This window comes from Chenopodium album, chromosome 21 (genome assembly GCF_948465745.1).
Source record: "Chenopodium album chromosome 21, dcCheAlbu1.1, whole genome shotgun sequence".
In the NCBI taxonomy this organism is placed as follows: Eukaryota; Viridiplantae; Streptophyta; class Magnoliopsida; order Caryophyllales; family Amaranthaceae; genus Chenopodium; species Chenopodium album.
The window spans coordinates 498,424-523,999 of record NC_137854.1 but is presented as its reverse complement, the minus strand read 5'-3'; the positions used below and the strand labels follow the sequence as shown (position 1 = coordinate 523,999).

At 36.5% G+C, this 25,576-nt stretch overlaps 3 protein-coding genes across 3 annotated transcripts; all 3 read right to left on the bottom strand.

Annotated features, from left to right (window-relative positions):
- Window positions 1-302: 302 nt before the first annotated feature.
- LOC145602571 (uncharacterized) lies at window positions 303-1,940 on the bottom strand. The gene is made up of 2 exons (XM_081658758.1): window positions 1,015-1,940; window positions 303-750 (listed from the first exon to the last, which is right to left on the bottom strand). Exons 1-2 carry the CDS (start codon window positions 1,938-1,940, stop codon window positions 303-305), a joined length of 1,374 nt encoding a protein of 457 aa, XP_081514884.1.
- A 1,539-nt stretch (window positions 1,941-3,479) lies between these two features.
- LOC145602569 (uncharacterized) lies at window positions 3,480-5,528 on the bottom strand. The gene is made up of 2 exons (XM_081658756.1): window positions 4,522-5,528; window positions 3,480-4,458 (listed from the first exon to the last, which is right to left on the bottom strand). The coding sequence occupies exons 1-2, from the start codon at window positions 5,526-5,528 to the stop codon at window positions 3,480-3,482; spliced, it is 1,986 nt and encodes a 661-aa protein (XP_081514882.1).
- A 1,860-nt stretch (window positions 5,529-7,388) lies between these two features.
- LOC145602568 (uncharacterized) lies at window positions 7,389-8,578 on the bottom strand. Its single transcript, XM_081658755.1, has 4 exons — window positions 8,324-8,578; window positions 7,838-7,922; window positions 7,642-7,739; window positions 7,389-7,544 (listed from the first exon to the last, which is right to left on the bottom strand). The coding sequence occupies exons 1-4, from the start codon at window positions 8,576-8,578 to the stop codon at window positions 7,389-7,391; spliced, it is 594 nt and encodes a 197-aa protein (XP_081514881.1).
- Window positions 8,579-25,576: the final 16,998 nt, after the last annotated feature.

Here is a 25,576-nt window from a genome sequence, read left to right as displayed (position 1 = left end):
TGTTGTTTCAGCCAGTTAGGTACCCTCTCGGCGATCACTTTCTGAGCTACGCCTCATATCGGCGTATACTCGAATTGATTTGGCCGGTATTATATTTTGAACCAGCAACCTCGCGAGTTAACGTATACAACTGATCAGGTTGTATACCTATTAACTTCACGGAAGCGGTTTTGAGTTGTCCGTCCCATTTAACGGTGTTCTGTTAAATGGAGGATGCCTATTTCCAACACACGTTGTCTGAATACTTCTTTATTCATTACTGATACCCTTTTTTGATATCAGCTTCTCATGAAAATTATACATTATACATAGTATTTATTCAGCACAGCCGAGTTCCATACATTCTTTAGGGGTATCCCATCCAAAGTTTCCAGATAAAACGATCCCTGGATGACGATATCTCTAATACGATATGGTCCTTCCCAACTTGCTGTCAGTTTTCCATCTTCACTTCCCTTACCGGTTGTCGCGGTTCTTCGTAGTACCAAATCCCCAACACTTAACGGCCGATGAGACACTCTTCTGTTGTAGGCCCTTGACATTCTTTCCTTATATGCCGCTGACTTAACTGCTGCCTTCTCTCTAATTTCTGGCAGAAAGTCTAACTGTTGTCGTAGGAGTAAATCATTTTGGTCTTCACAGTAATGCTGAACTCTAAATGTCGGCAACCCAACCTCTGTCGGTATAACTGCTTCTGTACCAAATACCAAAGTGAAAGGTGATTCACCTGTGGCTTCTCTGATTGTCGTCCTGTTTGCCCATAATATCTCCGGTATCAAATCTGCCCACAAACCCTTTGCATCTTCGATCTTCTTTTTAATTGCCGTTATAATTTGCTTATTTGCTGCTTCTGCCTGGACGTTAGACTGTGGATGACATACTGCTGCATAGGCAAATTTCACCTTGTACATCATTAAGAGATCTTTGACTGGCTTACAATCAAATTGGGTTCCATGATCAAAAACAATCGCCATCGGCAGCCCAAATCTTGTGAAGATATTCTTCCATATAAACTTCTTCACTTCTGACGCTGTTATCTTTGCAACTGGTTCTGCTTCAATCCACTTTGTGAAGTAATCTATTCCCACTATCAGAAACTTCCTTCCACCCGTGGCCGATGGGAATGGGCCAACTATGTCCATTCCCCATTGGGCAAAAGGGATTGGATTTAATATCGGGGTCAGATCATTAGGAGGCAAGTTGATACTTGGGGCAAACTTTTGACACTTCTCGCATTTTTTAACATAAGCTATCGCATCTGTATTCATCGTCGGCCAGTAGTACCCTCTTCTCATTGCTTCTCTAGACAAGGCTCTTGCTCCGAGATGGTTACCACAGCTACCTTCATGCAATTCTTCCAACAATCTTGCTGACTGAAAATCCGTTATACACCTCTGCAATGGCAGTGAAAACCCCCTTTTGTATAACTGACCTTGGTACATGACAAACCATACGCTATCTTTCCTTAACCTTTTCAGCTCCCCCTTATCCGTCGGCCCTGCACCATGGATGAGATATGCCAGTATTTTATCATACCACTGGTTCCCAACTCCAATACACAAAATCTCTGCCGACATCTCATCTATGCTTCTCTGCTTTAAGACTTCCACCATAACCGTCCTTTCCAAGTCATTAAAACTTGAACTTGCCAATCTTGCTAACGCATCTGCTTGAGCATTTTTTAGTCTCGGAACCAGTTTTATCTCAAAGTATTGTAACTGCGCTGCTAACTGTTTCATCTTCTCCAAATACTTCACCATTGCTGGCTCTCGAGTTTCATACTCTCCACTATATTGACTTGATACTAGTTGGGAGTCAGTTGTTAAAACCAGCCGTTTTGCTTCTGCTGCGATTGACAACTGCATTCCGGCTATTGTAGCTTCATACTCGGCTTCATTATTTGTTGCCTTGAACTTAAACTTCATGGCATATTCAAACATTTTCCCGTCTGGAGCCGTTATCACAATTCCAGCCCCTGCCCCCGTTGCCGTAGCTGAACCATCAACTGATACCTGCTATGTGCCCAAATCTTCCTCTTCGTCTGTGTATGAGGTTTCAACAATAAAATCCGACAATGCTTGAGCCTTAATTGACGTTCTCGGCCTGTAGCTTATTTCATACTCCGACAACTCAACTGCCCATGCCAACAATCTACCAGATGTATCCATTTTATGCAACGATTTCTCCAAAGGGTGATTGGTTAACACCTCTATTGGATGTGCATCAAAGTAAGGCCTCAACTTTCTAGCCGCCACTACTACTGCTAACGCCATCTTCTCTATCACTGGATATCTGCGTTCCGCCGCATTCAATACATGACTGACAAAGTATATCAGCTTCTGCTGCTTCCTCCTTTCCACTATCAAAACAGCTGCTACTGTTTTTGGTGATGCTGAAATATACAACTGCAACACTTCTCCCTTCTCGGGCCTGGCAATCGTGGGAAGAGATCTAAGATGATTCCTTACTACTTCCAGGGCATCACTCTGTTCCTTTCCTTACTCGAATGCCTTGTTCTTTCTTAGTACCATGAAAAACGGAAGCGCCTTGTCGGCTGACTTGCTGATAAATCTGGTCAGTCCTGCCATCCTTCCAGTCAATCTATGTATATCACGAATGGTTTTTGGTTGTTTCATTTGGAGTACCGCATTCACCTTATCTGGATTTGCATTTATCCCCCGTTCACTGACCATAAAGCCCAAGAATTTCCCTGATCTGACCCCAAACACACACTTCTCCGGATTCAACTTCATCTGATATCTCCTTAACGTCTCAAATGTTTCCCTCAGATCCGCTATATGGTCCTCTTTTTCTTTACTCTTCACTATCGTATCATCTACATATACCTCAACATTCCGGCCTTTCTGCTTCTCAAATATCTTGTCCACCAACTTCTGATACGTTGCCCCTGCATTTTTCAACCCAAACGGCATTGCCTTATAACAGTACACACCGACATCGGTTATAAAAGTCGTTTTATTCCTGTCAGCCTTATGCATGCTGACCTGATGATATCCCGAAAACGCATCCAGAAAACTGAGCATAGCATGACCAGAGGTTGAGTCTACCAGCCTATCTATCCAGGGTAATGGGTAGCAATCCTTAGGGAAAGCCTTATTTAGATTTGTAAAATCCACACACATCCGCCACTTCCCTGTCGGCTTTCTCACCATTACTACGTTCGCCAACCATTCCGGATATGTGCAAGGCTCAATGAACCCTGCCGCTAAGAGCTTATTTACCTCAGCCTGAATTGCTTCTATTTTCTCAGTTGAGAAATTGCGCTTCTTTTGCCTTATCGGTCTGAATTTTCTATCAACATTCAACTTATGCTCCATCACTTCTGGATGTATCTCCGGCATCTCACTTGCCGAAAAGGCAAAGACATCTGCATTCTCACGCAACAAGCTTATCAGATTGCATCTTGTATCCACATCCATATCAGCCCCAACCTTCACTGTTCTACTCGGGTCACCTGGTTACAATTCAACTTGGACAGTTTCTCCCCCTGGTAACGGCCTTGGTGTTTCCTCAGGCCTTGCATCAAAGTTTTTCATGGTTAAATCTTGAACTGTTGGCTCACCTTCCCTTATCGGATTGCACGGTATTGGAGCACTGCCAACTGGATTCTTCAAAGCTGTCACATAACAAGCTTTTGACATCACCTGACCTCCGTATACTTTCTCCACAGCTCCTAAATTTGACACATAAGCTATTGCCAGATGGTAAGTTAATACAACGGCCTGCATATCATGAATTATCGGTCTGCCGATAATTGCATTGTAGGCTGACTTAACATCCACCACCAGAAACTCCGCCATTACATCTCGCGCTTGTGGCCCATCACCCAGCTTAACCGGTAACACAATGCTTCCTTCCGGCCTTACTGTTGACCCATTGAACCCGATCACGGGATATGATACCGGTTTCAGGTACTGCCTTCCTATATTCATCTCATTAAAAGCTTGCATAAACAACACATTTGCTGAACTACCTCCATCCACTAGCACTCTTTTGATGTCAGCCCCGTTTATCTTAGTTATTAAGACTAACGGGTCATCATGTGGGAACACTACACCCCTTGCATCTTCTTCTGTGAACACTACCTGAGGTATCGATGCTGGCCGAGGACGATTGTCCACATCCAAGGCACAAACTAGATGACGGTGCTCAGCCAAATGCTTCTTTGCTCCACTAATCGTCCCTCCATGAATCGGTCCCCCTGTTATCACATCTACCCTTCCAGTAGACAACGGTGGTATTCCTACATCCCCTTGTCGGACTATTCCTCCTTGCGTCCTTTCAGGCCTTGCCTCTATCCGTTGCCTCTTAACAGTTTGTGCTGGTTGTTGATTCCTGTTTGTGTTCAACCGATACTGTGTCAAATGCCCTTTTCTGATCAACTCCTCAATGTTATCCTTCAATTGCGTACATTCCTCCGTGTAATGTCCCACATCCCTATGGAACATACAATACTTCTTCACATCCCTTGGCCTTGCCCTCATGGGAATCGGCCTTGACCAATCCTCTCTATTCTGATTCACTGAGTAGATTGCTGCCCTTGGTGTATTCAGGGGAGTGTAAGTGTTATATCTCATTGGCAGCCTTGTTGGTCTCGAATCTTGCCGGCTTCCTCCTCCCCTACCTGGGGTAGGAGCTCTCGGCCTACTTCCTCCAGACGATGTCCCTTCATACTGACTTTGCCCCTTTCCGGCAACGACATGTCTGCTACTTGTCTTCATCAATTCTTCACTCTTAATGTAGTCATGAGCTTTGCTAAACGCCGCTGCTAATGTTGGCAGGTTTTTCCTTGTAAGGTACCGTTTGAAATCAGAATCAACCAAGCCATTCATTAAAGCCATCACAGCTATTTCTTGCTGCAGTTTTGGGATTGTATTTGCCTCATTGTTGAATCGCCTAATGTAATCCCTCAAGGATTCATCCGGTTTCTGCTCCACGGCCATCAATTCTCCAGAGGTTCTCTGCCTCACGCTATTGCTGACATACTGACCCACAAACATCTCGGTCAATCTTTCAAAACTATCTATCAACCCAACTTCAAGGTTATTGAACCAATCGGCTGCAGCCCCAATCAGAGTAGTCGGAAAGACCTTACACCAGACTGCATCTGAGTTGGTATACAACATCATGTGCCCCTCATAGGACGTTATAAATCTTGCCAGATCCCCTCTTCCATCATACCTGCAAGTCGGCATTTTCACCTTTTCCATCGGTTGTTCCAAAATATGCTGGGCAAAAGGAGATGCCCTTAACTGCACCACTGTTCGCACTGCCTGTCCATCCACTTGCGAACTTCTCTGCTGTTGGGTTCTCGTACTTACGGTGTGACTTGAGGATTGCCGTGACATTGTGTGCGATCTTATCGGCGACTCATGTCGGGATCTACTAGGCGAGTTCATCAACCAATTATGTTGCTCTTCCCGGTTACGGTGCGATGTTCCTCTATCGGCCTGAGCGGCCCCCCTTTCAGCCTGTGCCGCTTCAGCCTCCTTTCTCTTCCTACTCATTGCACTCATCACCCTTGCTGCTGTTTCCAATTCATCTGGCGTGAATGCCGCCATAGGATCCTCTGCCTCCCCTCCACCTGCAGGGGAGGTTATCGGCATGTGAAACCGATTATCCTCTAAGGTGTGGGTTTCATCCACTATCTCCACCTGAGGCTGTTCTACTGACTGATTTACTACCTTTCTTGTCACTGGCGTTTCATTGTTTCCGGCCATGATTGTTTTTGTTATGTATATACATTATATTTTTTTTTTTGTGTGAGGTTCTTAGGCGATAGAAGTGATCAAAGTCCCCTCCTTCTAGCGCCAAATTGTTTCTGTCTGGATCTGATTCCCCAAGAACTCGGACCTAAGATCCTGATACTCCTATCGGCAAGCTGAGAACCTACACAATGAGAAGAAGTTAGCTAACCCCGGGGTGGTCCGGGGATAACCACTCCGATGACAAAGTCAGAAAGTCTTTAAGAGAAGAAGATAAGTATGAGAGAGAAAGTAGAGAGAGAGTGAGAGTAATTAATACCCTCATAAATGAGGTCTCGCCTACTATTTATAATGATCCAACTTGACAGGTGGCTCTCACTCATGCAAAGCCTCCTGCGCCAAGTGTCGAGCTTCTGCTGCCACGTGCCGAATTCCGACAGGCCGATATGTCTGCTTTCTGGTACATATCGGCGCCTTTTCATAATTACTCGGACTTTGATCACGCGCTTATCGGTCTGGTCCAGATATCATCCCATACATAAATAATCAATTTATTTTATGAAAATGCTTGCCATATATGTCATATATAAGGGAAAGTTGGGATCACTAACCCACTAATTACACAAATCACAAGAGGAAGGCATGGAAATGATTGAACTTAAACACGTACTATATATGGTGCAATATTAGCCATGTAAAGTTGTATTGTTATGGATGTATAGAATTTTGTTGATGGCTTGGTTGGCCCAGGGATTACACTTTTAAAGAATTCGAAATTATGAGGGAGCTTCACTTCTTCTGAAGTACACAAAATTGGTTAGTTAGGTATGAATGAAAAGAACAATATGCAATAATTATTACTTGTATTTTATTTGCATATGTTCACTCGTTTAGCTTTTTATGCAAGAGATTTTTCCAATTTCTTCTAAGTGTCAATCTAAAAATGCACCACAAATTGATGTAACATAAACATTAAAAATATCAAGCTCTAATAAATCCAACTATAATTCATTGGATCTAGAGAAAAAACACTTGCCTATATCTACCAAACAAGATTGGTATGTTCAATGCAGAGTAATTGTTGATTTTCTCTTCTGATTGTTAACATGTTCTGCCAAAAAAACCTTAAGCTACCATGAAATAAACTAGCTACTAAAGATCAGTAGTTGTGTGCAAATATTATACTATGAAACTGGACAATAGTCGAATGGCATGCATTACTATCAAATAACAACACGTAAAGTAGGCTCAGTAACAACACGTAAAGTAGGCTCTACCGCTCTAACATGTTTTAACAGCCTTGATAGTGGAGAGGTTCAGGATGCTGCAATTCCATTTGACAAGGGATAATAGGAAGAACAATTAGAGACGTAAAATTCAGCCAATTTTCTAGCAAAATCAGACATCGGTAGCAGTAGCAGTACTGAAATCAGAACAAGGGTCCTAAGTCTCAACAGCAAGATTTTTTTTTTCTAAGGAACTCATCCCTAAACATAAGAATTTCATACAGTGTTAGTGCATACTACCTTCCGTATATTTCTCAGGCAAAGACAATGCTTGCATTTCGTGAAGCCCTTGGTAAGCTCAACAACTGCAAGATGAACTCTTGGCCCTCGGTTGAAAAGAGTTGATCCTTTCTATTGCAGGAAATAACCAATTTCTTCAAGCTGTCTGATTTTTTAAGCAGAAATCTATCAGCTGAAGAAGAGTTTTGCTAGGCTTCTCATACTCGCGAATAGAGACATTTTTATGTCTATGAATGTCTAAAGAAGAAGAAACATCTTGCACAAGTTGTGTATTGCAATCACAACAAAACTCCTGAAATTATATGAAAGATTATAATGTTAGATATATTAAATGGTGGGTCGCGATATTAGCTAAAAAACTTGTTATACAAAAGTACAAAACAGCTCACCCCATTAGCATATATTATAAGTTCCTCCAACTTGTATGAGTTGCCCAGCAATCTGAACATGCCTAGCAGACAGCTTCCATGGAACCCAGGCCTCAGAGCTATATGCGTCCATAGATTGCATAGCTCATTTAGTTTGTCATTAAATTCATGTCCACAGTGTTTTAATTGCTGAAACAAATAAAATCAGAAATATTACTTGTACTTTGTTTCTTCGAGTTATTGTCAAATTTATAGCCTGTAAGACCAAGGAGTGAACAACCTGATAACAGAGCTAGAAAACACTGCAATGCAATAAGAAACACTGCAACTCAATAAGTTACTTGGGAAAAAATTGCTTGAATCTCTCGGAACAAACAGAGAAATAGTTTGGTTTCGACAATCACATTTGGTTAACATCGGTTTGTTAGACTACATGTACAGTAGCCATTAGCCGAACATATTTGTTACACCACAATCAGGGTAATGGTCACTCAAGTTAAGAGACTGAGAAACTGAAGTCTAAACTCTAAATGACTTGAGAGGTTCACATAATATACTACTCCGTACTACAAGTCTACAAGTGCTCAAGCCTTCATATATAACATAAATCTCAACTACAAGAAAGTGAAGAGAAAAAACTACCCACCATTATAAAAGCAAAAGTGCATAATTCATCAAAAGAAAGAGAAAGAAAACAACTCACGTGACAAGCTTTGTTTCCCTGCTGGAAAAACTCAGCATTTTGAAATTTGTCAAGTAATAATTCAAAATGGTGAACACTCCTAGCATCCATATCTTGATCTTCGAAAAAGAAACAGTTTCTGATTGTTCCTACACGGACTGATGAAACATCCACCACTTTAAGAAAATCCAAGTGTGCTTTTTCAACACGCAAGAACTTGATGTTAGGGCAATCAAGTGAGTATTGTTCAGGTAAGTCATTTATGGGTACTTTCATCGTAGACTCTGATAAGAGATCAATAGACAACGTCTCAATGCTTGGAGCAGTAAAATGCAGCTTTCGCAATAAAAGAGGATCTATTATAGACAATTCTTGTAAACATGGGCAACCATTATCATAAATCGAAACATTTCATTAGTTAAAGAAACACGGTTAAGCACCAATGTTCTCAATGATCCCATGTACACCCTACGTGGCCCATCACCACTTCTGCAAGCTCAAGAACAACACACTGACTACGAAAAACTCGAGGTGGCAAGTGAAATAAACCATCTTCCCACGTAGAATGAACCTTCAACACCTTAGATTTTTTTCTTAAACCAAATTTAATCCATTTCATTAACTTATCCTGTGAAACCCCATATGCAAAATTTAACTCAAGCAGGTTTATAATGGGATTATTATGATATTTGATCACATTGTTGATCAATATTTCCTCATTGCCAGATAATCTAAGAGTAGGAGTCAAAGTCCAAAGATCACCAAATCCGCGAATTATGACAGTTCTTATAGCATCTCTAATTGGCAGAAAAGATAGTATGTGAACAACTGAACAAGTACATCATTTGGCAATTCGCTTAATCTATCTCTGGTATCATCATCTTTATCGCAAACCTATTGCTTCTTCGACCTAGTTTTCATGATATTTCAGATTTCAATCTACCAGAAATTCAATTACAAAAATGGGTTAGAAATTTAGAATCGGCATGAAATTATGATCAATTTCACTAAAAGTAGAATAAAGGGATTGTATGACTTACATAATTCCAGTACCCAATAATTATAGTAGTAGCAGGGGTTGGAGAAGAAATCGGCAATTTTACAAACCCTTCTATTCCACGGCTCACAAAATGGGGGCGCGAGAGAGAGTGAGATCAGTGACTCAGTGAGATGTATTTTACTGCCACATTATTTAAGCGGTTACGACTTACAACTTACGACTTTACGAGTACGTGCCTAAACTATGGCTGAGCAAAACTACCCGAAAAATCGATTTGTAACTGTTCCGAAAATTAGGGTATCCGATTCGATAACTATAACGGTTCAGGTATTCGTTGTTTCGTTCCGATAATTTGTTATTGGGTATGGTTATGGGTATCATTTTAAAATTAATGGTTACTCGATCCGGTCCGATAAGCATTTTTTTTTTATTTTTTTCCCTACTTAAATCTATTACTCCCTCCGTCCCAAATTACTTGCATCACTTTTCTTATAAGGCCGTCCCAAATTACTTGCAACATTTCTATAAAAGGAATGGTCCCACTATTTTTTTAATATTTATCTCAAATATCAATGGCCCACTATTATTTCACTTTTGTAAAAAAATGATAAAAAATTTACACCAACCCCCCCCCCCACCCCTACCCCTACCCCCTGATCTAATTTCACTTCACACGCCACTTTCTTTCCTTCATATTTTTTTTTTTTAATTTTACTTTTACTTTTGCAATTCACTTTCTTACTCCAAATTATTTTAACCCATTTTCAAGGTTCTTTCCATTCATCTTCTTCCCCAAATCATGAAACAAATGACTGTAGATTTGAGAAAAAACCTCATGGATGATACTGAAAAACATCAAATTAATCCTGATTTAGCTAAAAACAAAGATCAAGACTCATTCATCTACCCCAATTCTAATGTAATTGGGGTTTGGGTCGATGATTCTGTAGAACCATTTTCAATAGTTCCTGAAACTCCGCCAGACGTTCTCCACACTCGAGAACGTGAAGTGACTACTCCACCGGACGTTTTTCTGCCAAGTGCATTTTTTTCGGTAGAGCATGGAGAGTGGGTTGTTCCCGACACTCCAGAACGTGAAGTGGCTACCACTCCTGTGTGTGTAGCTCCAAAGCTAATTCGATGTAGTAGCGGACGTCAATTTAAAAATTCTGGGAAAGGTAAGTTGAAATCTAGAAAAAGAAAAGGTAATGTATCAAAAGAAGACATTTTTCAGATGTTGAAGGGTTATGTCCCAATTATTGAACGACATGTAGGAGTTTATAGGTACTACGCAACGGAAATAAACATGAATCATATTCATACAGTACCTAATCCAAGGATCATTGCATAACACATAAAGAACACATAATTGTACCTTTGAAGCGTGATTCCACGTGCGATCGAGCAAGAACAATGGGAGATAAAGAACCCCAAGCGTGATTCCTCTACTTGGTCCACGGGCACAAGTTAAACCTCCACTAATGCTAATTAGTCGTGACTGAACGCTTCAATCAACCTTCAACGGAGAAGAGAGACACGAGCTAACCATGAACCACCACGACGAACACCACGAGCCACCATGAGGGGCGTCGCACGTACGGACGTGAAGGGGAGAGGGGAGGGCCGTGAGTGAGGAGAGTGTTTAGGGTTTTTGGGGCTTGGTTTCTTCTTTCACAATCTATTGTATGTTGATTGTTACTACTTTCTTGCAACCCTAGGCATGGATCTTATTTATAGATCACATCTCTAAATAAGAGCCCATGTCAAAAGCCCAAAACCCTTATCCTAAACACACTACTCTAGCCCAACACTCTACATGGTATGTCATAATCTCATGAGGCCCATTAATGGGCCTCTTACTTGTTTAACCCAATACCCTTGTTGTGTGACCTCATAGGATCCATTCTATAAGGCTTTGGGCTATTTAACTAACCCAAAGATCAATTATCATATCTAGCACCAGATATTGACGACCCTATAGAATGAACTTATTATCTCCATAATAGTGATCCTTGATATATCTAGTAATTGCACTTATCGAAGACATAATTCCTTCAATCTCCCACTTGTCTGAGACAAGTGCACAATATTCAAATTCCTTAAGTCAATGTGTGTCGATTTGATAATATGATTGCATCTCATGTCGTGATCATATTAATCTACAAATCTTTCTTGAAATCTGAGTTAGAATTACAAAACAAATGGTTACAATGTAATCCATTTGAGCACGGCCATGCATTTTCTGAATTCTCCCTCTTCAAGGGGCCAAGACACATTCCTAATTAAATAGGTAGACTCTATCCAATCTTGTGGCAACCAAAGCTCCCACTCAACTCATGAAGTAACCGGGAAACATCCTTTATAATCTCCAGTTACGGCTAGACGTTTCAATGTACCATAGTTAAATCAATCATTGAATGGAATCAGTGTTCCATTCATGTCAAAGGAATCCACTAATATATCCGGAAGCTCTATACTTGAACTTCAAAGTAGGTCTATAATTCGATCATGCATCATTCATGCATATCCATGTGATTGACCGAGCATCACTAAGCTCCTATAGCCCATGAAACTGCGCTATCCAATCAATCTTAACATGCTAGTCCATTATTGGAAGTCATTTATGTCCAGTTTAATGATTCTGAACTAGGAACTTAAATAATATACGAATCTAGTTCACCTGTGGGGTTTCATTCAAAAGGTCATCAACCTAGTGAGCCCATCAATTCATTATTATTTTGGACATTTTATTTAATCTTGAAACCACGATTAAATAAGATTGAAACTTTGTTTCAATTGATAAACATAATTCTGCAAGCTAATGTATTTACTTTTGTAATATGCTTTCTCAAAACATACACAACTAAAATTACATAACTTGCTTCAATCCAAAAACCTTAGTATGACTCTCATACCTTGGTCATGGAATGGGTTCAGTAAGTAGAGTTCATGAGACATTCTCATAAACATGAACTTTGCAATTTCTAAATTTTATAATCATTTTCATATCCATACACTAAGAATTTTCCTTCGCCCTTTCGCAAGGAATTTAGGAATTTCTAATTTGTATTCCAACGTTACATTGGATTTCGATTGAAATCTATCATCACTTGTTCTTTAAAACACGTGAATCAAATAGACGAGTATAGTCCATGGCATGCATGATGCATCCTTTGCGAATTGCATAAGGATCATCACTCAAAGTCTTAATTTCATCAACCTTTCTCAAAGTATTGTATCATCAAGCAATGTGCCATGTTACATGGGAATGAAACTCTTTTCAATATAATGTTGAACCTTATAAGAATCTTATCAATATAAGCTTCTTAACCAAAACTCAAACATCCTTCAAGACCTATCTATATAGATCTTGAATCCCAAATGTACTCATCTTCTTCATCAAGGTTTTCATACAAAATGCATTAGCCATCATTTGATCCTTCAATAATTGCTTTCTGTACTAGACCAAGAAGACTTCATAGCTCCCACTAAACATCTTGTATACACAAGACCTTTTCTTCATCTTACAAGAACACCAAACGATTTGATTAATCTCACAAAATTAAGAACATAACTCCCTGATGCTAACTTCAATCCATTATGGATCTTCTATGCATCCCTTGGATTATTGGATCTCCAAACTTTTGATTGTATCATATACAAATCTTATTTCATGAACAATTTCAAGAAAGCATTTTGAAATCCATCTACCAAATCTTATAAGGTAGAAATCACTAAAGTATCTTTAATAGATCTTTGCAACATGACTAATGTAAAGGTTTCATCGTAGTCATAGTCATACTATGAATTTGTTAAATCCTTTAACAAGTCTTTGCTTTAGTTAGAAAACATTTTTCTTTCTTGTCTACTTTGCTTATATTGGGTTTCACCCAATTTAGGCAAATTACTTAAGTGTCATACACTTGCTTACAGACTTAGAATCTATTTCAGATTTCATGGTTTTAAAACCACTTGGAGTTATAACTCGTCAAATCATCCTTATTACTTGCATAATCATCATGTTGCAAAATAAATATTTTAGAACTCTTAGTCAATATGAAATCATATTTCTTTGGCTAAGTTTTACATATGCTAGTCATCATTGTGGGTTTGATGCAACAATTGAAACTCATACAACAACTTTGTTTAGTTTTCAATGAGAAACGACAATAGAGGATGTGCACTTGGAATGTACTACCTTCGACACATGGTTATTAATCCCATTACACTTAATGAGACCACGCGTTGTTATTTGTACATGAGGTGAATCATGCTCATATTGTTGCTTTTATTCGATTACTTCTCGAATTTCTTCAAGATTTTCGAAATCACTTTTCTTGAACTCTTTCAAGGCTCTCGAACTTTTCAAGATTCTTATACTCCCACTTGCCTTTTGAGGAGGCATATTTAGCATAGGGTGAACCAACCATGGTTTTGAACCATGTGTGTTTGTTGCTTTTCTCAAACTCTTTTGAGATTTATACTACTCCCACTTGACCTTTTGGAACAATTTCCATAAGGGCACCTACTTGAGCAACAAACATTTTGTGCTAAGTGTGGTTTGTGTAGTAGTACCTCGCGCTCTATATAGGAATCAAACGTGTATTAAACGGTTTAATACATCTTTTATTCCTTGCTTTGTAGAAAGACTTAATAAGAACTCTTCTTATCCATATCACATATGAAGCCTTTGCTACATTTGATTTGACGTATGTAGTTTGTTTAGTTTTGTAGCTTATCTTAAAAGTATATCCCTTGAACAATGGTTAGAAGATAGGTATTTTACATCCATTATCAAAATATATCTCATATAGATTGATGGCTCCCTTCATAAACACTTCACAAGGTTTGCTTTCGGAGTTTGTTGTAAAACAATTTTATAACTCTTGGATGTTTATCAATGTCTTGGCTTAAATTCTCATTATTACGATCATATCGCAATATCTCAAATGTGTTGCCAAGTACATGTCTTGACTTAAATTTTCACAATTACAGTCATATTGTAATGTAATCATTTTCTTGTCAAGTTGATACTGAACTTCATACTGAACATTTTGAACTTTTCAAAATTTTCACTCTTATGCTTCAACTAAGCACAAGTAGTGATCGTATCACAAATGAAGTTTCGTTGTCCGTCTCTAGCCTTTGAACCTTTGGTTTTCTTACATTGATATGTATTCGACCTTGAGTTCGCATCATCATTTCTCTAAATGGTGACTTTGTCAAAAATTTCAAATTAGAATGATAATTACATATATCAATGGATTCATAATCCAATGATAATGATATTGAAAGTCCATCCCTTTGGATCTTCCGCATGCAATTTTCATTTTCATTTGAATTAATTGACATATTAGAAACAATTTATATATATAGAAATTGTTTAATTATTTCTATAATATAGAATTTTAAACCTATTTAGCAATTCAAAACACATTATGACTCAAATAAGCATAGAATAACATTTATTCCACGTTTTTGAATCTTCAATTCTTAGTCATTACTAACATTGAATAGTGTTTTGATGATGGCAAGAATGAATAACATTTATTTAACTATAGCCAATTATTAGTGGTGAAATACTGGTTCTACTTGTAAAGTTGCAACTTTTGCTTCCAGACTTGTAGATTCTACTTGTGAAGTAGCAACATTTGCTTCTAAACTTGTAGATTTATTCCCCCTTTAGCTAATTTCTTCCTTTAGTTCAACCAAATTGTGCAATGAGTGATCTAAACAAGACATCATATATCCAAGAAGTAGCAATATGCTAAATCAATTTCTATAATATACTTCTTAAATTGGAACATTTCCATTCTTTTACCTTCCAACTGTATGAGGTGGTTTCTAATCAATTGGAATTAGTCCATTTAATTTGAAACATTTGTTGTTCATAACAACTTTCAGCATATAAGTAGTACTAGGTTTGAGAAGTAGCAACTTGTTTGCATTTCTTGGCCTATAACTTCTTATTGCAATCCTCATATATTCCTAAACCTTTCCCTTTGAGCCACTTAGAACATTTCTCTTAGGTTCAAATTGATGCTTTGCTTAACTACTTTAAGCACATTTCATGATTTTGCTAAGTCTATTCAATCATTTTTCATATTTGAGTTTAATCAAGTATTAAACTCTATATAAAGTAGATGAAGAATACTGTCATTTCATCAACTTTTGATCATAGAGATTTCCAATCACTTTCTTATATTCAATCATATTGAAGATAAGAGATTTTATTGGACTTCTATACTTGTCTTTTAGAGGGTTTGTACCTTTCATCTCATTATATCCCTTGAAACACTTTTCAAAATGAAGATGTGCTGCATTTTACTCAAACATTTTGAATAAAACCAACCTTAGACATGTGACATGAATTTCTAAAACTTGCCTTTTAGAACAATCTTAGCAAAATTGGAATATAGGTTTATGGATTATCTTTTAAACTTTTTGAGAACGTTTCTCAACTTTATTTTCAATTGAGGAGATTATATAATAATAAAATTAGAACGACATGTTACTTATAAGTAAACGCAAAATTTAATTATGTTTATTAAAATTTAAAGTACCATAAGCGGATTAAATTGGTAACTTTAAAGCATTTATTCAATGTTAATTGATCCCAATTGAATTAAATGATTCCAAGATCCTTTATTCGTGCAATAATTGACCGGACTTTGGCCCTGCCATCAACCATAACATTTTCAAGGTGAGTAAACTCTTTACTGATTACAACTTTTGTTATTCTTGGTTGAATAATTAACCATCACATGTTTAATTATTACCCTTAGCTTCAAGGTTCTAAACTTTATCTTTCGGTAACCTTGTTGAGTATAACCAATTAAAAGTGTAGAATTTGTCCTACCCCCACTCCCCAATGAAAAATATGATGCCCAGCTTTGGCATGACCCATCATGAATGTCAAAGGTTTCATCGGGTTTTTAATTGGAAAAGCTGCCTCAATATTACTGGGATCTAGATTTATTATGTTGTGATTAAATAGTGAACTCTAGCGCATCATCACAAAACATCAATAAAATCTAACATGCATAAAATACTGAATGCATAAATAAGACATAGCATGGCCCCTAATCCTAAGAAAACTAATAAAGTAAATGCTCCCACTTGAATCTTCATGGATCTCATCCACCTTGCTCCTTTGGGCCTTCACTTCATGGGCTTCTTGGATTAACTGTAACCTGTAATTCTATTCTATTCTATCTACTACTTAAATAAAATAAAATAAAATTACAAAAATACTTTATCGGTACGTAGACCGTACTTAGATTACAAAAATACATCACGATGCGCAGATCGTATTTAGCAATCTACTGGGCCATACTAGTCATTATATAGCAATAAACAACATCATATTTTATAAAATTGCCACATAATAAATCACTCATCATGCTTTCCTAAACTACAACATCGAATGTTCACAATTAAGGAAACATGGCATCTAAATATCTCATATTTTAATTAATGCAATTAGATAATATCATATATTATTCATGATCATCAATAAAATATCACATATTCTAAATTAGTCATGAGATAGAATCAAATCTTATTTTAATCTTAAAAGATAAATCATATTTATCCTCAAAGATTATCCTAACAAGGTTAGGAAATTCTATCCTAATTACTAGCCAATCACAAAATTTTAAATCAATTATATCCAAAAATAATTATGGGATAATCACATTATTTAAATAAATTATTATCCTTTTGGAATATGCTCAGAATATCCTAATCATTCTTATCCATAATTAACCACTTTAATTTAGGATAATTACCAATTTAACAACTTAAATATGGATAATCTCAAATATAACAACTTTTGAATATTTGATTTTATCCTAAAATAAAAGATCTTATCCAAATAAAACCAATTTTATCTTTTAAAATAAAAGATCATATTTTCAAAATATTTCAACTTATCCAAAATAAAACTGATTTTATCCCAAAATAATTCATAATTATCTTGAAATAAATTTTCAAAAAACTTTTTTTTTTTTTGAAAAACCGTGCACCACCAACCGTGGTGTGGCCAGCCTAAGCCGGCCACGGTGGCCGTGTACGCTGCACTGCAGCGGTGCACAGCAGCAGCAGCAGTGCCGCGCAACCCTTGCACGGTGCTGCTGTTGCTGCCTTTCCCCGACCCCAGCCGCTGCCCCACCCCGCCTCCCTCCGGACCACCAGCAGCGCCACCCAGCCGCGGTTGCTGCTGCTGAAAATTCTTTTTTTTTTATTATGATTTTAATTAAAACAAAACATTTTTGTTAAAATTAAATTAACTTAATGTGGTCCTTTTAATTTCAAAATTAAATCATATTCAATTTCAAAATTAGGGTTCTTCATGAATTTCAATCCCCAATTCAATTTAACTCTTAAATTAAATAATTTGATCATGAAAAATTCATAATTTATCATGAAATCAAATAGATTAAAATCATTAATTACATAGTAAACGAATTAAATCAAAACCAAAACACAAAATTCATAATTTAGGGTTAGGGTTTCGAAATTTTCGAAATTAGGGTTTGGGGGGGTCGAAATTTTCGAGTAATAATAGGGCAAAATCGGATCTCTTCATGGCTATTTTGAGCATTATTAAATCACATTTAATCAATTCCAAGAGTTAAATCACATTTAATATAATAATTGACCCATAATTAAATTATTCTCCTTCCTAATTGAATTAAAATTGTGGACTATCAAAGAATTATTGGCAATATGCGTAAATGCAATAGGCTAACTGATACCACTGTAGGAGTTTATAGGTACTACGCAGCGAAAATAAACATGAATCATATTCATGTAGGAGTTTATAGGTACTACGCAGCAGAAATAATATATATGAATCATATTCAATAGAGTACCTAATCCAAGGATCGCATGCATAACACACAAGACACATAATCATACCTTTGAAGCGTGAATTCCACGAAGCTATTCGACAGGCAAATCAGGGAGAGAATAGAGCCCCAAGTGTTGCTCCTCTACTTAGTCCACGAGATTCGAACGAGCCGTCCACCAATACTAGATTGGTCGAGTGATTGAGGAAAACCGCGATCACCACCTTTTCGGACAACCGACCACCGCACGAACCACCACCACCACGAGACACCACCGCGCCTAGGAGGAGGAGAGAGCCGTGAGAGAGGGAGTATGAGAGGGGGTTGGTTTCGTGTTTGCTAATTAGGGTTTGATCTAAATGATCAGTAAATTCCTTACTTGCAAACCTAGGCACCTAGTCTATTTATAATCTCATTATAATTAGACTAGGGCACGAAGCCCAATAGCCTCTTAAAGCCCCATATGGCCGGCCACCTAGAGTGATGAGGCCCATGATGGGCCTCGTCCTCTAATGCTCGATCTAGCCCCTTTGTGTGACCTTATACGATCCGTCCAATTGGGCTTTGGCCTATTTTACTAGTCCAAAGATCGTAAGTACCTCTAGCTATGGCAAAACGACGACCCAAATGTCCGGACTTAATCATCTCCATAATTTGATCCAATTATATATCTAGTAATTGCACACGACGAAGACATAACTCCTTCAATCTCCCACTTGTCTGAGACAAGGGTGCAATATTCAAATTCCTTAAGTCAATGTATATGTCAATTTGATAATATGATTGCATCACATGTCAAGATCATATTAATCTACAAATCGTTTCTTGAAATCTGAGTTAGAATTACAAAACCAAATGATTACTGAGTAATGCATTTGAACGCGGCCACGTATTTTCTGAATTCTCCCTCTTCAAGCGGCCATGACACATTTCCTAATTTAATAGGTAGACTCTATCCAATCTTGTGGCAACAAGCCTCCCATTCAACTTCTGAAATGACCGGGAAACACCCTTTATAATCTTCAGTTACGGGCAGACATTTGAGTGTACCACAGCCATAACATCCATTGAACGAAATCAATGTTCCACTCATGTCAAAGGAATCCACTAATATATACGGAAGCTCTATACTTGAACTTCAAAGTAGGTCAATAGTTCGATCATGCATCATTCATGCATATCCAAGTGATTGACCGAGCATCACTATGCCCCTATAGCCCATGAAACTGCGCTATCCAATCAATCTTACATGCTAGTCCATTCATTGAAATCATTTATGCCCACTTTAATGATTTCGAACTAGGAACTTAAATAATATATGAATTTTGTTCACCTGTGGGGTTTCATTCAAAAGGTCATCAACCTAGTGAGCCCATCAATTCATAATTATTTTGGACATTTTATTTAATTTCAAACCATAATTAAATAATGATTTCTATTTTAAACTTAATTCTGCAAATTGATGTATTTTCTTATGTAATATGTTTTCACAAACATACACAACTTAAATTTACATAATTTGCTTCAATCCAAGACTTTAATATGACTTTTCATACCTTAGTCTAAGGAAGGGGTTTTAATGATTTCTCACTCATAATAAAACTTTGCAGAACGTGACCTTCCGCTGGTCAATGATCTCATAACTGAGGCGATATCTTATATTCATTTGTTTGGATTTGTGATGTGACTCTGGCTCCTTTGTTCTTGGGCAAAGGTGACCCTTTAGTCACATGACATTTTTAATCCAAACTTCCTCTAAAACTATCCGACTATAGCTTAATACACATATTCTGACATTGAGCATGCAATAGTGCTTTGCTTTGAACTCTTCAAGCTCACTGTACTTCTCCATACTGACAAAATTGTGCATCTAGATCAAGATCTAGAGTCATCTTGCCTGTTTGGAAAAACTTGCATTCGTAAAACCTTTGACAACTTGTTTATCTTTAACACCATAAACTAGAAAAATTCCTTTAGTGCTTCTCAAGTACTCAAGGATTTGTTCTTGGTAACTTTCCGTATGCTTATTCTGTATTTGCTTGAAACTTGCTACACATGCACAAGTCATATGTAACAACTTGCTTTGTACATTTCATGGCACATGTAATGGACCCTTTTGCGAAAGCATTAGGTACACTATCTTTACAACCCAACTCTACTAGCTTTTAAAGGCATAGAGTTTCACTGAGTGTAAAACCATGAGGCATGGAAAAAATCCTCTCTTAGAGTCTTGCATCTTGAACTTGTCAAGAATCTTATCAACATAAGTCTCTTGATTAGGTCCAGTCATCCTTCAAGATTCACTTTGTGGATTTTGATTCCAATATGTACTCAACAGGGCCGGCTATGGGCCTGTGCAAAGAGACCCATAGAACAGGGCCCCGAAATTGAGAGGGCCCCCAATTGAAAAAAGCCATTGTTACTAATATAAGAAAAATAAATGTGCAATATGTTATGTAAGTGCAATTTGCTTTGTTGGTAGCAGTTAAATACATAAGACATTTAGTCTTGGGTTATTGTGCCAGGGTTCGAGCCCCCATGTCTATTTTTTTTTATTTATTTATTTTTTTTATATAATTTTATTTTACATTTAAAAACTTTCTGCCATTCTCTTTTCTTTCTTTTTTTTCCAGCCTCTATTTTACTTTTACTTTTAATTTTCTTTTTCTTTTTATTCTTTTTTGTTTGTTCAATCACTAGTCTAGGGAATTAAAAGGCCAGATCAGTTTTGCTAATTTTTTTTAATGTAATAAGCAAACTAATCAAACTTTATATTTTAGGTTTATTAATTGATAAACATATTTATTCAAAATAATTAATATATATATATAGTTTCTCTAAAAAAAAAAGGAAATATATGGGTTAAACTTGAAATTGAAATGCTATTATCAAATTCATAAACTTAATAATAAAACATAAGTTTTATGTGTTTTATCATGTAAAAAAAAGAAGGCTAAATGCAATGAGTTAAAAACTATAAAGCATTATTTCATATTTAAACTTATACGTTTTAAAATCACTGAGGCCTAATTTAAAAATAGCACAGGGCCCCTAAATTGGTTGGGACGGCCCTCGTACTCAACATCTCCTAAGTCTCCCATATAGAAACAATCTTTCTAACCCATTGCTTGACTTATTCAAGCATTGATATATCATTTCATATGAACTGTATGTTAACTACATACTAGACTAAGAAGACCAATTGCTCCCACTAAAATTCTTGTCTCTACAAGATTCCTTTTCATTCTTCCAAGGTAATCAAACTGTTTGATTTCCTAATGAATATTTCAACTCCTTAATGTTTACTTCAATCCATAAATGAATTTCTGAAGTTTGCAAAGCTTTCTAGGAATTTCTGGAATTCAAAAAACTCAGGTTGTATCATATACATCCCATCCATCAAGAACATTTCATGAAGGTGATTTTGATTTCCAAAACTAGAAATAATCCGAATAGGCTTACATAACTAATAGGTTTGACCCCATTTGCAAGACTATCATGGGCTAGCACATCTTTACAGACATGGAGTCCATTCTGGGTTTCTTGGCTTTAAGCCACTTCCTGAGTTGGCACTTTTCCAAAGCTTGCTTGTAGGTATGGATTCCAACCATTCCAATAGGAAAATTTTAGAATCCACCTTTTACTAGAATTCCAACAAACTGTTTGTTTTAATCCTAAGTAACCTACGATAGGTATGAGCGACAATAGAATTATTCTCTTCAACTCTTTGAAGCCTTTCATTCTAGTAGGACGATAGAAGTCTCGCTACTTGAATTAGCTTGCTTCGACACATGTTTTATCAAATTAGCTGATTTCATGCGCATTCGTCTCTAATGTAGTGTTATCTACATCCCTTTGTTGCTCGTCTCGAATCTTATCGAGATCTAACTTTACTCCCACTTGGCTTTGTAGGAAGACATTTCTTTCTATAAAGACACTATCGCGAGCAACAAACATTTTGTTTCTACGCGATTGTAGGAATAATACCTCTGATTTAGGGTTTATTATGTCATCTTTGTAAACATTTTACATAGATTTCATACTCCCTCAATCCTGTTTAGAAGAGATTACTTTGGAACATTTCCAATCCATAACTCTTATGACATCTTTCTACTGCTTTGGTTAAGTTTCTGTTTAGTATATTCGCAATCGTTGTTGTTCTAATGCATATCCTCAAAACGATATTTGTAAATCATTAAATCTTGGATCGAACAATGGCAAGCAAAGTTTGATTCCTACTTTATATATACATTTTAATTGTAATGTTCTTGGATTGTGAACAAATTCAACAATTCCTTTAGATGATCATTTGTTTTGAGTTAAATATTTATTACAACAATCATATTGTGGTGCTAAATTGTTTATCTCAAACTTGATTTTACATTTCATTTTGGAATTTTGAACATTTCAATGATTCCAACTTTTATTTCATTAAGTAATTATCGACATATTTACTTAAATCGTTAATAAAATCAATGAAAAAGTTAAATCTCTTGCTAATTTTGAATTTATGGTACACTCACATCATATGTTTGTGTTCCAAAAGGTCATTTTAGCTCTTTTACCCTTTCAACTAAAAGGTAACTTGGTCATTTTATCAAGCATGACTTCTAATTCTCAAGTGATTCATAATCATATAAGAGTAAGAGTCCATCCATAACTTTGGATGTGCAAATGGTTTATGTGACCTAACCTTACTTTATTATAAGTAAGTTTACTTTGAATCATCTAATTTTACTTTTGTGATCTACTTATATCAATGTCATAAAACCAAAATTAACTCATATCAGCAAAATGAAAACAATTTATTACCTTAGTCATGGATCAACATTTGTCCAAGCCAAGTAAAAACAAATCAGTATTCAAAATAAGAAAACCGAAATATTGTCTCATTAAAAACTGGAAATAGTTCTAAATGTCATGATAAACTAATCAGAAATTAAAACTATGAAGCTATCTCTGGCCACTCAAATACTTCTAGTGCACCTTCAAGCTCCATCTACATGCTAGCTTCACTTGTTTGCAGTTCCTGCGCAACATCATAATGTTAAGCTCTGCAACTTGGTATCATATACCTTAGTGAAAGTTAAAAATGTTTATAACATAATACCTGAGGTTGATGCTCCATTCTTCTTCTTGAGGAAATCAAGGTATTTCTGGCAATTGCGTTTCCAATGGCCCTTCTTCTTGCAGTAAAAGCATTCACTCTCACTTGCAGCTTTGGGTTTTGGATTCGCCTTAGGCTTTTCAGGAGCCTTGGCAACTTGCTTGCCTTCGCTCTTGGCACTAGCCTTTTGCCCCTTCTTCTTGAACACCTTTCCCTTTTGAATCATAAGAACTTCCTTCTTAGGTTCCTTAGGGATTTGTTTCTCAGCACTAACCAGCATTGCATGCAATTGATTCATAGTCTTTGCATTCGCAGTCATGTTAAAGTTCATGATAAACTGGTTGAAACTTTCTGGAAGTGAGTGGAGAAGGATGTCTGTTGCCAAATCATCACTATATGGGTACCCCAGTTTCTCCATACTTTGAATTAGGCCAATCATTTTGAAAACATGATCATGAACTGTGGCACCCTTCTCCATTCTACAATCCAGAATCTCACGATGAAGCTCATACCTTTCAACTCTAGCTTGTTTCTTAAACAAAGCTTTGAGCTCTTCCATGATTGAGTAGGCATCCTGGTCTTCAAAACGCTTTTGAAGACTAGGTTCCATGGTAGCAATCATTAAGCAAGTGATAGGCATAGCTCTATCATGAGCTTCCTTGTGCTTCTTGATATCTGCCGCAGTTGGATTTTCTGGCAGAGGTCCTGGTAATGGGGTATCAATGACATCCTCCTTACCTTCAGATTTCAGAACAAGCCTTAGCATTCTTTCCCAGTTGGAAAAGTTTTCCCCTGTCAACCTATCCTTCTCAAGGAATGGCCGCAAATTGTAAACGTTGTTGTCATTGTTATTACGGCTACCCATCTATGTCAAAATAAGGCAAAGTTTAAAAATTATGTTTAATTAAAATTAAAGTACCATAAAAGGCATTTATTTGGTAACTTTAAAACACTTTATTCAATAATTAAATGATCCCAATTGAATTTTAAGTGATTCCAAGACCCTTTATTTGTGCAATAATTGACCGGACTTTGGCCCTGCCATCAACCATTACATTTTCAAGGTGAGTAAACTCTTTACTGATTACAACTCTTGTAACTCTTGGTTGAATAATTAACCACCACATGTTTAATTATTACCCTTAGCTTCAAGGTTCTAAACTTTATCTTTAGGTAACCTTGTTGAGTATAACCAATTAAAAGTGTAGAATTTGTCCTACCCCCACTCCCCAATGAAAATTATGATGCCCAGCTTTGGCATGACCCATCATAAATGTCAAAGGTTTCATCGGGTTTTTAATTGGAAAAGCTGCCTCAATATTACTGGGATCTAGATTTATTATGTTGTGATTATTTAGTGAACTCTAGCGCATCATCAAGCAACATAAATAAACCTAAACATGCATAATCTACTAATGCAATAAAATATGACATAGTATGGCCCCTTAGTCCTAATAAAACTAGAAATGAAAAATGCTCCCACTTGAATCATCATGGATCTTCATCCACCTTGCTCCTTTGGGCCTTCACTTCATGGGCTTCTTTTGGGCTAACACTATTTAAATAACTATTCTATTTACATTAAATAAAATTTATAAAAATACTCAACGGTACGCAGACCGTATTTAGATTACAAAAATACATCACGATACGCAGATCGTATTTAAGAATCTATGGGCCATACTAGTCTATATATAGCAATATAATATCATATATTAGAAAAGTGTCATATAATAATTCACTCAACATGCTTGTCTAAACTACAACATCGAATGTTCATAATAAAGTCAACGCATTTCCTAAAATATCTTATATTTTAATCATAATTAGATAATATCATATATTATTCATGACGGTTCATAAAATATCATATATTTAATTTAGTCATGAGATAGAATCAAATCATATTTTAATCTAGAAATATAAATCATATTTAATCTTCCATGATTATCCTAACTAATTTAGGAGATTCTATCCTAATTACTAGCCAATCAAATAATTTTAAAATCAATTACATCCTAATCTAATTATGGGATAATCACATTATTTAAATCAATTATTATCCTTTTGGAATATGCTCAGAATATCCTCATCAATCTTATCCATAATTAACCACTTTAATTTAGGATAATTATCAAAATAACAAACTAAATATGGATAATATCAAATATAACAACTTTTGAATATTTGATTTTATCCTAAAATAAAAGATTTTATCCAAATAAAACCAACTTTATCTTTTAAACTAAAAGATCATATTTTGAAAATATTTGAACTTATCCAAAATAAAACCGATTTTATCCCAAAATAATTCG